The sequence below is a fragment of the Nerophis lumbriciformis genome, linkage group LG27, assembly GCF_033978685.3.
Source record: "Nerophis lumbriciformis linkage group LG27, RoL_Nlum_v2.1, whole genome shotgun sequence".
NCBI lineage: Eukaryota > Metazoa > Chordata > Actinopteri > Syngnathiformes > Syngnathidae > Nerophis > Nerophis lumbriciformis.
In genome coordinates, this window is record NC_084574.2 from 18327119 (window position 1) to 18342313 (window position 15195).

The window sequence follows — 15195 nt, forward strand, 5'->3', positions numbered from 1 at the left end:
GATTAAAAACACTGTAGATGAATGGGTCTGTACCATTTCTATTCGCGATATTTTTCACAAGGTGTTGGGACGGTAATTTGTAAATGTAATGTTGAAAAGACATACTTAATATTTACAAAAAAAATTGCTTATTTGTTGGAAATAATTTTGGTGGGAAAAAAATTGTTTGTTTACATGTTAGCTAGCAGGTCACTTCCTGGTTAATGGAGAATGACGTATGAGATTAACAATACTGTAGCTGAACAGGTGTCTACTATTTCTATTTACATTATTTTACAGATGGAGTTGGAATGGATAATCTGTAACCGTAATGTCTAAAAGACATACTTAATATTTTTTTTTATTGTTTGTTTGTTTGCATGTTAGCTAGCAGGCCACTTCCTGGTTGATGGAGAATGACGTACGAGGTTAACAATACTGTAGCTGAACGGGTGTCTACTATTTCTATTTACATTATTTTACAGATGGAGTTGGGACAGGTATCTTGTAAAAAGAATGCAGAAAACAGATCATAAATATGGGTGGATGGTTGATTGTCTGCAGGTTAACCAAAGGGCCACTTCCTGGTTCATGAAGAATAACGTTTGAGATTTTAAAAATAATGTAGCTAAACGGGCTCCACCATCTATATTTACATTATTTTACAGATGGAGCTGGAATGGTTAATCTGTAACTGTAATGTCAAAAAGACATACTTAATATTTTTTTTTTAATTGTGTTTGTTTGCATTTTAGCTAGCAGGTTGTTCATGGAAAATGATGTACAATTGATTGATTGATTGATTAAAACTTTTATTAGTAGATTGCACAGTACAGTACATATTCCGTACAATTGACCACTAAATGGTAACACCCGAATAAGTTTTTCAACTTGTTTAAGTCGGGGTCCACATAATCAATTCATGGTAAACGAGATTTTGAAATACTGTTTCTGTACCGTTTCCAGTTCTATTATTTTTCACAGGGCCTTAGGACGATAAATTTGTAACTGTAATTCCAAAAAGAGATCATTAATATTTAAAAAAGTTTGCCTTTCTTTGTTTCTCTGTATGTTAGTTAGCATGTCACTTCCTGTTTCATTCTGGTAAGCATGTTTACGTTTGAAAAAAACGGAATCGTCCAGTATTTGGAAGCAAAAGTATGCGTGTTATATAGACTTACTTTGTCTCGTATTAAGGTGGGAATGTAAATGGAAAACATGCATTTTATAAATCCAGGTCCCAGTAACACAAATAATTAAGGCAAAACAAAAATATCCACCAACCAGGTAGGGGTGAAGACAAATGGCCTTGCAGATGTAGGTTATATGTTTTTCAGGAAGTTTGCAACCCAAACCTGGTGAGTGAATTTTTGCAAAATAGGAACACGATTTATTGCATTATTTTTATGAATATTACATGCATCTTTAGACTTAGACATCCCTTTATTGTCATTCAAATTTGAACATTACAGTACAGATAAGAACGAAATTTGGTTGCATTAGCTCGTTGTAGTGCAGGATAAAAGAGCAATAAGGTGCGGATATAAATAAATAGATTACTGTACAGATAAATATATTGCACTTTTGTATATGCATCCATGTTTATGGATGTATGTTATATTGTCTTTATATTCCAGCGAGTTAATCCGTTTTTGGGGGGAATAGAGGGGATTATTATGATGCGTTCAAGAGTCTTATAGGGAAGAATCTGTTACAGAACCTGGAGGTTCTGCTACGTAGGCTGTAGAACCTCTTTCTAGAGTCCAGCAGTGAAAACAGTCCTTGGTGGGGGTGGGAGGAGTCTCTGCAGATTTTCTGAGCCCTGGTCAGGCAGCGGCTTTTTGCGATTTCCCGGATAAGAGGAAGAAGAGTCTTTATGATCTTTTCCGCCGTCCTCACCACTCTCTGCAGAGACTTCCAGTCTGAGGCACTTTATAAGCCTTTATAAGCTTTTATATTTTCAAGGGTTCTTTCTCTGCACAATATTACATGTATTTTGAGTTTTGTAAGCGATGTTATCTAATTCACCAACAAACCAGGTCCCATTTGTACACACTGGATTTAAAAATCCCTAAGTGTATCCCAGCTCAGAAAATCAAATATTCAAATTCTGTCATTTTGTTTCCCACACAGTGCCAAGCTGAAGAACAACCGGGAAGTTTGCATCAACCCTGAAACCAAGTGGCTGCAGCAGTACTTGAAGAACGCCATTAACAAGTGAGAGTAATTCTCGCTTTCTTCTGCATCCTTGACAAAGACAGACATGAATAATTTGAATTTGGAGCCTGGAGAGTACAAAAAAACCACAGTTACAAATTGCCGGTTGACCGTCTGGCTGGTAATTACTCAGCGAAAGCGTTGACGCATGCAGCTGAGTTATCATCTGTGAAATGATTTGCATTAAGTTGAGGAAAGTCATAAATCTTCTTGCGGTGCGACTGCTTCCTTCTTTCTCATAACCTTCTGCCTGAGAATCACAGGCGTCATCACAGTGTTTATCATCATCAGTTCGCTCTCCGCACTTAAGCACACAAGTATGTCAACTGGCTTTTTAAAGGCATTCTTTGCATAATTATCGCCACTAATTGCACAATAACAGCGGACCAGCCTTAGCCGCAGGGCAACACAGGGGGAGGAAAGCGTAAAAAGTCCAACAATAGCAGAAGCGCGTTCAGATTTTAACAAGCAATGTAGTTAAAATCAACACATTCCTCATAAACAAAATGTGTCTGGTGGTGATTATTGCCAGGCTGCGTGCCTGCTTCTTTGAAACATGGTGAACACTCAAAGCCCACAATATAAATATAAACAATAAAATAATTTGCTGGTGTTATTTACTGTGTCTGTGCAGAGTCAATCTTTGTTGATTGGCTGGGCAATGTCAAAAGTTTATACTGCCCTATGGCAGTCACATTACGATATGTATCAGCCTCTACTTTTTTCCCAAGCTTTGAACCCTGCGGCTTTTACACAGGTGCGACTAATTAATGGATTTTTCTTCGCTAATGGCTAATTTATGGAATAGATTAGGCAAAGAAATCAGACAATGTCCCAAAATGATCCAGAAACTGTTCAAACTCAAAGTGTTTAAAAAAGTAGAAGGAATAAGAATCCTGATATACGTTTTGAACCTTTATATAAAAAAAAAGAAATCTTATTAATCTCATAAAGGATGAAGAAAGACATCAATGACTTTTAGTTTCAACATTTTGTTTGATTAGGGCAGCGGTAGCAAACGTACGGCCCGTGGGCCAGATCAGGCCCGCGAACAGGTCTTATCCGGCTCGTGGGAGGAGTTTGCTAAGTATAAAAATCAACCTTACATTTTTGAATGAAAGAAACTGCTGTTCTAAATGTGTCCACTAGATGTCTCAATAGCAATTCTTTGTATCTTTGTAGATGGTGCTACATATGTTTAAAAAAATAAACCACATGATGTTAGTACACTAGTCGAGGAAAATGAGCAAACTACAAAAATACCATCCTGTAATTTGATTTTTACATAATTTTTGTATCTTAATAGATTGAAAATTAATACCAATTAGTTGACTGATGAACATTATCACATCATTTATTCAGAAAGTATAAATAACGACCAATAAAGGTAGAATACTATTAACCGCAATATGTAAGTGCAAAAAAAACAAAACAACAACATTATGATTTGTACATTTTCAGAATGTGCTTGTTCTAATTTTAAACAAAGAAAACAACCTGAAGTTGTCTTTATTTTTAAGTTATCGTGTCGTGATTTTACCAGTCCGGCCCACTTGGGAGTAGAATTTTCTCTATGTTGCCCCTCATCTAAAATGAGTTTGACACCCCTGAATTAGGGGTTTTACTGCCGCGTTACAGCATGCTTGCCAACCCTCCCGGATTTTCCGGGAGACTCCCGAAATTCAGTGCCTCTCCCGAAAACCTCCCGGGACAAATTTTCTCCCGAAAATCTCCCGAAATTCAGGCGGAGCTGGAGGCCGCGCCCCCTCCAGCTCCATGCGGACCTGAGTGACGTGTCGACAGTGGCCAGCCTGTTTTCATGTCCGCTTTCCCACAATATGAACAGCGTGCCTGCCCAATCACGTTGTAACTGTAGAATGATTGAGGGCAAGTTCTTGGTTTCTTATGTGGCTTTATTGTTAGGCAGTTTCATTAACGTCCTCCCAGCGCGGTAACAACACACAACGACAGCAGTCACGTTTTCGTCTACCGTAAAGCAGTTTGTCTGCCGTAAACAGCAATGTTGTGACACTCTTAAACAGGACAATACTGCCATCTACTGTACATGCATATGTGACAATAACATCTACGGCTTTTAGAGAGCGCAGTGCACAACTGCTATACTATATATATATATATATATATATATATATATATATATATATATATATATATATATATATAGCTAGAATTCACTGAAAGTCAAGTATTTCATATATATATATATATATATATATATATATATATATATATATATGTATGTGTGGGAAAAAAATCACAAGACTATTTCATCTCTACAGGCCTGTTTCATGAGGGGGGGTACCCTCAATCATCAGGAGATTTTATATATATATATATATATATATATATGAAATACTTGAGTATTTATTGTATGTATATATATATATATATATATATATATATATATATATATATATATATATATATATATATATATATATCGGACAATATCGGATATTATCGGACATCTGTTGTTTATACAAATCAGGCTTATGACGTATGGACAGTGGCGGGCCGTGTGTTTCCCACCTAGGCCTTCAGTGATGTCCGACTTCAATGATATATATATATGAAATACTTGACTTGTTGAATTCTAGCTGTAAATATTCTCCTCCCCTATTAACCACACCCCCGCCCCCAACCACGCCCCCCTCCCCACCTCTCATCTCCCGAAATCAGAGGTTTCAAGGTTGGCAAGTATGCGTTACAGGCACTATTTGGAAACAATTAAGGTATGTAAATAAACAATTGCTAAATATTTATATGTAAATATCTCATTTCACAAAGTGGGTGTGGCTTATAGTCCGGAAAATACGGTGTATTGCTTGTCATATGCTCGCTCCTTATAAAAGAATAAGGGGCAGCAACTCTACTTCATACTGATTTAAATGCAAAAAACTAATTATGTTGGTCAATTAGGACAGTTGAGCGGTTTTGGCTCGGCAACAGCGCACATTATTTTTGAGGATACGAAAAAGGCGAGTTGTTTCCTGCTGCTGCCCACTATAAATGTTTCCACATGTTTTGAATAACACGTTGAGACTGACGACCAAACACAACATTTCACACCACGGCGCGTCAGATGGGAAGCAGCATCACTTTGAACACTTCAAAGTTAGTTGTGGTCCATTCGGCATGGGAACGGACATTCGTTTATTAGTGCGCTTCACGTGATACAAGTCCCGTATAAAGAAGTTCTACCTCTACCTGGTAGCCCAAGTGTATCGCATGCCAACAATGTTTTTACAGCTACGAGAGGTGGACTCAAACATGAAATGTCATATGAAGCGTTACAGACTACAAACTGGGCACGTGGGAAATGTTGCTCTTACAAGAATGAAAGCTGTAGATTAAAATCTGAAACCTTTGTTCTGGTAGGAAGTGAGCATGTCTGCTCTTTGTCACCATCGCCCTTTTAAATTGTGAAAATGCCTCCACTGTATATTGCCTGTAAAAACAAACATTGTGCACATCATAAACATCAATGAATGCTTGTTTAAAGCTGAACAACATTAGGATCAAGTCTGCTAACATGTCCCAACATTATGTATATATGATAACAAAGGGTGTCTGTATAGCGGAGGTCTTCAACAGGGGGTCCGTAGAGGTACTGCAAAGGGGTCGTGAAATTTCTGGTTGATTAGTCCAGTGTTTTTCAACTAGTGTGCCGTGAGATACAGTCTGGTGTGCCGTGGGAGATTATGAAATTTCACCTATTTGGGTTAAAAATATTTTTTGCAAACCAGTAGTTATAATCCGCAAATAATGTGCCGTTGTTGAGTGTCTGTGTTGTCTGGAGCTCAGCAGTATAACCACGTTATACGCTTCCATATCAGTTGGTGGCAGCAAGTAGCTAATGTCGTAGATGTAAATGTCGGGAACATGGTTTGTCGTGATCACAATATGCAGATGACAGCGGGAGGCAGCGTGCAGGTAAAAAGGTATCTAATGCTTAAACCAAAAATAAACAAAAGGCGAGTGCCCCTAAGAAAAGGCATTGAAGCTTAGGGAAGGCTATGCAAAAGGAAACTAAAATTTAACTGGCGGCAAAGTAAACAAAAACAGAATTCTGGACGACAGCAAAGACTTACAGCGTGTGGAGCAGAGACGGCGTCCACAAAGTACATCCGAACATGACATGACAATCAACAATGTCCCCACAAAGAAGGATAGCGTCCGCACAACTTAAATAGTCTTGATTGCTAAAACAAAGCAGGTGCGGGGAATAGCGCTCAAAGGAAGACATGAAGCTGCTACAGGAAAATACCAACTAAAAAGGAAAAAAATACCAAAATAGGTGCGCAAGACAAGAACTAAAACACTACACACAAGAAAACACCCATAAAGTCAAAATAAGTCACGGCGTGATGTGACAGATCGTGACAGCACACCTACTTTGAGACAAGAGCTATAGTGATGCATGGTTGGTTATGGTTTAAATTCATATCCAAAAATTGCGAGAACAACTTTTTACTGTCAATATCGGCTGCTGAGTTTCATATTTTAATGTTTTCTGCTGGTGGTGTGTCTCCGGAATTTTTCCAATGAAAAAAATGGGCCTTGGCTCAAAAAAGGTTGAAAAACTCTGGATTAGTCTTCTTTATATATTATTCCTCTGACAATTTGTCCACAAATTTAAATGTCTTTGTATAAACTTAACTTTAATCCAACACACTGTAGAGTAGTTTTTACATGGCAGCAGTATGCCCACCTTTCTCACTGTACCTTGCAGGTTTGAAATGAAAACATGAATAATTGTATTATTAAATTCATGTTAGCATTTAGCATAGCTCGCACTTAGTGCTATATTTGGCTGCTAGCGATTAGTAGCGCTATACTTTTATTAGGACCACTTTAACTTAAAATACATTTTTATACAGGATATATAAGTATCTCTCCGTCAATTTGGCTGTTATTTCTCTCATTGCTTAATAGTCAATATTTTACGTGTGTATTTTAAGATTAGATTTTTTAAATTTTAGGAGTACTTAACATCTCCTTATTTTTTAACATATCTTCAGTGTACTTTTTTATACTTATAGTATTTATTTTTATCATATCCTAATGCTGCTAGAAATTGGAGTAGAATAAAATATAATATAATATAATCTTGGACTAAAAAACACTGAAGAACCTTGCCCTTAAGTATAGACTAATGCATAAAAATGCATATGCCTTTTTTAACAATTGTTTGAAAAATATATTTGATTTTTTTGTTTTTTAAACTTCATTTGTAGTATTATATATACACAATATTTTATGTTTTCAAAATAGTTTTAGATAAGTATTGGATTTTGTAATTTTTTTGTAGCATTTTCAAAGAACCAGTGTCACATAAAAAGGGACACAAATCTCTATTCAAACTGTAAAATTTTTGACCGATTTCAACAATTTGATCCTGATAAATAACATTTCATAAAGTCAATAAATAATAATAAATCAATATTGATCAGCAGCATAAACTCAATGAGCACAATATGAAAAACACTTGAACCCACAAAACAAACAAATGTTGTGCTGATTTTTCAATGTTTTTAAATTTAATTGTATGAATTTTTTTCAAATCAAAATGAGGAAGTCAGGATTAATAGCTACTGTAGCATGAAGCATGATACTGCAAGATACTGATAAAGCATGTTCTCCAGGGTCACACACACCCCCGCCCACTATTTGACTTATTTAACTGTTGTAGGGACATCATCTATCTATCTATCTATCTATTTATATATATATATATATATATATATATATATATTATACTTCCTTTTTTGCATCATTACAGTTGTGATGTTTTACAGTATCCACCCATCCATTTTGTACTGCTTGTCCCTTATGGCAGTGTTTTTCAACCTTTTCTAAGCCAAGGCACATTTTATTCATTGAAAAAATCCAGAGGCACAACACCAGCAGAAAACATAAAAAAATTAAACTCAGCAGCCAATATTGACAGTAAAAAGTCGTCCTCGCAATTGTTGGTTATAAATTCAAACCATAACTAACCATGAATCACTATAGCTCTTGTCTCAAAGTAGGTGTACTGTCACCACCTGTCACATCACGCCGTGACTTATTTTGAGTTGTTTGGTGTTTTGCTGTGTGTAGTGTTTTAGTTCTTGTCTTGCGCTCCTATTTTGTTGTTGATTGTCATGTCATGTTCGAATGTACTTTGTGGACGCCGTCTGCTCCACGCGCTGTAAGTCTTTGCTGTCGTCCAGCATTCTGTTTTTGTTTACTTTGCAGCCAGTTCAGTTTTACTTTCGTTTTGCATAGCCATCCCTAAGCTTTAATGCCTTTTGTTTATTTTTGGTTTAAGCATTAGATACCTTTATACCTGCACGCTGCCTCCCGCTGTCGTCTGCATAATGTGATCACGACAAACCATGTTCCCGACATCTATAAAGCAATTAGCTACCTGCTGCCACCTACTGATATAAAAGAGTATTACACGGTTACTGTGCCGAGCTCTTGACAGCACAGACAATAATTACTGGTTTGCAAAAAATATTTTTAACCCAATTAGGTGAAATTACATAATTTCCCACGGCACACCAAACAATATCTCACGGTACACTAGTGAGATATTGGTTGAAAAACACTGCCTTACGGGATCACGGGGAGTGCTGTATACCAGTAAATACAAAAATGATTGTCAGTATAGACACACACAAAAACATGAATGAATAAAATCATGCTGTGAGATAATTTCCTCGTTAATAAGAGGACATGGTTTGACCATCCACTGTGTTTCTGAACGTGCGTGCAGGGTGAAGAAGTCCAGAAGGCGTAACAACAAGAAGAACTAAGTCCGAGGAACGTTTTCTACCAGGCCAAGCATCCTGGGGTCCAACCTGTGTACCTCTCTACCACTGCTATGGATGTATGTAAACACGCTGTATGTACCCGTCCACTTCTCTGGACCGCTTGCACAACCAGCACTTCGACGCCAATCTGTGCCGCCACCCGACATGGGCCCCTCTGGACTTCCACTGACTCGTCCCCCACGCTCTATGGTGGCACCAAGTGCAATTAAAGCCTAGCTTGGGATAACGGACGCATCATGATGTTTATTGTGTCTTAGTGAGCGCTAGGTCAACGCGTGTGTGTGTGCGTGTGTGTGTGCGTGTGTGTGTGTGTGTGTGTGTGTGTGTGTGTGTGTGTGTGTGTGTGTGTGTGTGTGTGTGTGTGTGTGTGTGTGTGTGTGTGTGTGTGTGTGTGTGTGTGTGTGTAGAAAAAAGAGCATGTGGAGCTTTCTTTCCTATTGGCAAGTGCTTATGGGGAGAGAATCAAGTCAGATGTCCTATAAACAATAGGCCCTTTTCCACCAAATGTTTGGTTCCTGGATCTATAGGTTCCTGTAGAAGTGTGTGGTTTGTGTTTCCACCGCATTTCACAGTTCAGGTTAGTTTATACTAGAGACGTCCGATAATATCAGACTGCCGATATTATCGGCCGATAAATGCTTTAAAATGTAATATCGGAAATTATCGGTATCGGTTTCAAAAAGTAAAATGTATGACTTTTTAAAACGCCACTGTACGGAGTGGTACACGGACGTAGGGAGAAGTACAGAGCGCCAATAAACCTTAAAGGCACCGCCTTTGCGTGCCAGCCCAATCACATAATATCTACGACTTTTCACACGCAAAGGTGAATGCATGCATACTTGGTCATCAGCCATACAGGTCACACTGAGGGTGGACGTATAAACAACTTTAACACTGTTACAAATATGCGCCACACTGTGAACCCACACCAAACAAGAATGACAAACACATTTCGGGAGAACATTCGCACCGTAACACAACATAAACGCAACAGAACAAATACCCAGAACCCCTTGCAGCATTAACTCTTCCGGGATGCTACACTATACACCACCCGCTACCCCCTAGTCCCCCCCCACCTCAACCTCTTCATGCTCTCTCAGGGAGAGCATGTCCCAAATTCCAATCTGCTGTTTTGAGGCATGTTAAAAAAAATAATGCACTTTGTGACTTCAATAATAAATATGGCAGTGCCATGTTGGCATTTTTTTCCATAACTTGAGTTGATTTATTTTGGAAAACCTTGTTACATTGTTTAATGCATCCAGCGGGGCATCACAACAAAATTAGGCATAATAATGTGTTAATTCCACGACTGTATATATCGGTTGATATCGGAATCGGTAATTAAGAGTTGGACAATATCGGAATATCGGATATTATCGGACATCTGTAGTTTATACAAATCAGGCTTATGACGTATGGACAGTGGCGGGCCGTGCGTTTCACACCTAGGCCTTCAGTGATGTCCGACTTCAATGATTATCTCTCAAAATACCATCATTGATGTCATTGCTGGAGAAATACTATACTGGAACGCGTTTACGCACTACCGGGCATTGTACAAAACGGGTTATTTTCTGGTGCATTCAAAAATCAATAAACCCGCATCAGCAATTAAAACATATCTTATGTGGTAAGAACTCCGAAAGGTTCTTCAAGAACTAAATCTACCCGGGTAGTTTTAGGTGGGAACACAGGGGGAACTTTAAGTGGGGAAGTTCCTAAAAAAAAAAAAAAAGTTCCTGCGGTGGAAAAGGGCCTATTCAATATATTCTTTGTTGGCAGGTAACAATAACAACTCTCCCAATGTCTTTTAAATAAGCAAATATTTACCGCTGGATCAAATGTGTTAAGTAAATATGAAAGTGGCACTCTTATAAAAAATGTTGTGACAAGCACTGATCATGTGGTGCAACAACTTTATATTTTCATGTAAAAACTACAGGTAGCAATGTGTTCATATTCACTAGCTTGCAAATTTATGGCAATCAAATGTGAATTATAACATGTTAATGTCATCGAGTGCAGACAGACGGATTGAATAAGTGGAGTATTGTCAAAGTTAAAGTACCAATGATTGTCACACACACACGAGGTGTGGCCAAATGATTCTCTGCATTTGACCCATCACCCTTGATTACCCCCTGGGAGGTGAGGGGAGCAGTGAGCAGCAGCGGTGGCCGCGCCCGGGAATCATTTTTGGTGATTTAACCCCCAATTCAAACCCTTGATGCTGAGTGCCAAGCAGGGAGGTAATGGGTCCCATTGGTGTATATGTATTGTTTATTAATGCAGATTTTGCTGACTGAACATATCGCTATAGAGACCAAATATTTATTCAGTGTCACAAGTACAAACCTCAGCAAAACAATCGCAATTCTGAACCTGTTTTTTTTTACCATTTTTACACGGCAGCGGAGACTGAATTGTTGACAATTTGAAAAAATATTGTCAAAAAGAGAACGTCCATGACGGCAAAAAGAAAGTTTGGATGATTTTTTTTTTTTATACATAGAAATATATATTTTTGAGCCACTTTATTACCTGTTATTTCTTGGGAATGTTACTGTTTTATTTTTATATTGTATGTGTTCTCACTGAATTGCTTTTTTTTTTTTTTTTTTTTAAATGCAACATACATTACTGGTCAATACTACAGCAAATGAAGGCTAGAATATTTTAAACTTCCAGCAGTATTAAGCTACTGTGCATTACGTTCTGAATTCCATTTCTAGTTATTGGTTCCAAAACAATATGCAACGCAGAAATCAAAAGATTTTTTTTTTTTTATTTCAACAATGTTGCTGCTCAAACGCAAGTTAATTAAATACTGTCCTCCTATTGTTTTTGTTCCCTGTATTCATTCATTCAACATTCTATTGTATTACTTCTTGTTTGAGGATAGAAGTCATCGTTATTGAGTAATAATTGGAAACATATTACACACCTAACACTTGATTGGCTTTTTACACTTTTGCCCAATGTTTGTATTTAGTGTCAGTAAAGCGATTGAGCCAAAGCAGAACAAAAGCTGCAGTTTTAGATCTAAGCGAACAACATGTGCTTTCTATTAACACACTGCCAGCGCCCTGTATACTTATTCTCTGCAAAACTGTCCTTTTATCCATAAAACGTTATGGAAGTGTTGCTTTGCTAACATCTTTGTTTTGTTTGACAAATGGCAGCCTGCTTGTGAACAAGCGATAATATTATTGAGCCAACAATGCAACAATTCATACTAATCAGCCTTCATTCATTTAAAGCCATACTAATTATTCGATACAGCACTGAGTATGCAAAAACAAATGCAAGATTATTATTATTATATACAGAAAAATAATATAATCACACAATTCTACTCCATTTATCGACTTCTAAATTCCATTAACACAGTGGTTCTCAAACTTTTTCTCCAAGTACCACCTCAGAGAAAACGTGTCTCTAAGGACCACCGTAATGACCAAGATTAAAATACAGTAGCATAATATGTCTAAGTATTAGTTAAAAACAAGGAACACGTATATTTCATATTTTTGGCCACTGTGACATTACACACAGTTTGAACAGTAACAATGTAAACACTGTACTTTAATTATGTGATTCTTTGGCATATCACTAGATGCAACCCGTGTACCACTAGTGGTACACATACCACAGTTTGAGAATCACTGCATTAACATAGCAACAAAAAAACGTTATGCATTTAATAAATATGAGTATAAGTGTGCACAAGACTTTAAAGACATTTTTCTAGCAATACTAAAAATATTTACTAATATTGTACTCCACACAGATGAATGAATGCATTTTCTTTTTTGTCACAGTTTGTGTCACGATTGTATCACTTGTGTACAATGCATACTTGTTTGTTGCAGATGTGATTAATTCAAAGTCATTTATCATTTTAAAAATCACATTATCAATTAACTTTACTCTCCATTAAAGGGGAGTGTGATTATTTAACAAAATGGGGTGTGCGGTCCATTTGGACGCCCAAAATGTGAAACATGTTATTCTTAATTATGTTAGCCTTTGCATTTTGTATGTAAGCCAAGACGTATTTTAGCTATGATACTCAAAGCCTTTTCAATAAAGTCACATTACAAATAAACCAGATCAATCTTTTTGTATTATCATTTTTTTTAGACTAATTGTTTGTTTTTTTTGTTCACTCACTTTAAAATTACAGCTTCCATTATTAAAAAATCATCATAAATCAAAAATATTTATGTCGACATCAGCATAAGCGAACGATGACTTAACTAAAAATCCAAACTAACTATTGCTTGCACATTTACAAACCCCGTTTCCATATGAGTTGGGAAATTGTGTTAGATGTAAATATAAAGGGAATACAATGATTTGCAAATCATTTTCAACCCATATTCAGTTGAATATGCTACAAAGACAACATATTTGATGTTCAAACTGATAAACTTTTTTTTTTGCAAATAATCATTAACTTTAAAATTTGATGCCAGCAACACGTGACAAAGAAGTTGGGAAAGGTGGCAATAAATACTGATAAAGTTGAGGAATGCTCATCAAACACTTATGTGGTACATCCCACAGGTGTGCAGGCTAATTGGGAACAGGTGGGTGCCACGATTGGGTATAAAAACAGCTTCCCAAAAAATGCTCAGTCTTTCACAAGAAAGGATGGGGCGAGGTACACCCCTTTGTTCACAACTGCGTGAGCAAATAGTCAAACAGTTTAAGAACAACGTTTCTCAAAGTGCAATTGCAAGAAATGTAGGGATTTCAACATCTACGGTCCATAATATCATCAAAAGTTTCAGAGAATCTGGAGAAATCACTCCACATAAGCGGCATGGCCGGAAACCAACATTAAATGACCGTGACCTTCGATCCCTCAGACGGCACTGTATCAAAAACCGACATCAATCTCTAAAGGATATCACCACATGGGCTCAGGAACACTTCAGAAAACCACTGTCACTAAATACAGGTTGTCGCTACATCTGTAAGTGCAAGTTAAAGCTCTACTATGCAAAGCGAAAGCCATTTATCAACAACATCCAGAAACGCCACCGGCTTCTCTGGGCCCGAGATCATCTAAGATGGACTCATGCAAAGTGGAAGTGGGAAGTGTTCTGTGGTCTGAAGAGTCCACATTTCAAATTGTTTTTGGAAATATTCGACATCGTGTCATCCGGACCAAAGGGGAAGCGAACCATCCAGACTGTTATCGACGCAAAGTTCAAAAGCCAGCATCTGTAATGGTATGGGGGTGCATTAGTGCCCAAGGCATGGGTAACTTACACATCTGTGAAGGCACCATTAATGCTGAAAGGTACATACAGGTTTTGGAACAACATATGCTGCCATCTAAGCGCCGTCTTTTTCATGGACGCCCCTGCTTATTTCAGCAAGACAATGCCAAGCCACATTCAGCATGTGTTACAACAGCGTGGCTTCATAAAAAAAGAGTGTGGTTCCTTTCCTGGCCCACCTGCAGTCCAGACCTGTCTCCCATCGAAAATGTGTGGCAAATATGAAGCGCAAAATACGACAGCGGAGACCCCGGACTGTTGAACGACTGAAGCTCTACATAAAACAAGAATGGGAAAGAATTCCACTTTCAAAGCTTCAACAATTAGTTTCTTCAGTTTCCAATCGTTTATTGAGTGTTGTTAAAAGAAAAGGTGATGTAGCACAGTGGTGAACATGCCCTTTTCCAACTACTTTGGCACGTGTTGCAGCCATGAAATTCTAAGTTAATAAATATTTGCAAAAAAAAAAAAAGTTTATGAGTTTGAACATCAAATATGTTGTCTTTGTAGTGCATTCAATTGAATATGGGTTGAAAAGGATTTGCAAATCATTGTATTCCGTTTATATTTACATCTAACACAATTTCCCAACTCACATGGAAACGGGGTTTGTACATTTAAACACTCTGGGTCTGAAATTTAAATACTCAGGGGTCTGACAGATGGCAATCCGTCACCAACTTGTGAGGGATGTTAGCAACTCAGGTCAGTGACTATGATGTGTACTTTCTTGTTCACACCAGTACAGCATTTAGTTATATGACCCAATCCAAACAAACTTACCTATTTGTGGTGCATGATGACAACGCATGATGGGAAAAATGCAAAACACTCTCTCCACACTTACCCGTGATTGA

The 15195-nt window shown here is 37.5% G+C and overlaps 1 protein-coding gene across 2 annotated transcripts in view; it reads left to right on the forward strand.

Annotated features, from left to right (window-relative positions):
• The window catches only part of cxcl12b (chemokine (C-X-C motif) ligand 12b (stromal cell-derived factor 1)), a 35863-nt gene extending 23977 nt beyond the window's left edge, over positions 1–11886 (forward strand). Inside the window, exons 3-5 of one of the 2 annotated variants that reach the window (XR_012051249.1) lie at positions 2113–2196; positions 8981–9385; positions 9446–11886. Coding sequence is in view for 1 of the 2 variants with exons in the window: in XM_061922746.2 (XP_061778730.1) it covers positions 2113–2196; positions 8981–9020 (124 nt within the window). In the remaining variant the exon portion in view is untranslated. Of the gene's footprint in view, positions 1–2112; positions 2197–8980 lie in introns of both variants that reach the window. The other variant, XM_061922746.2, reaches the window with a different exon arrangement.
• Positions 11887–15195: the final 3309 nt, after the last annotated feature.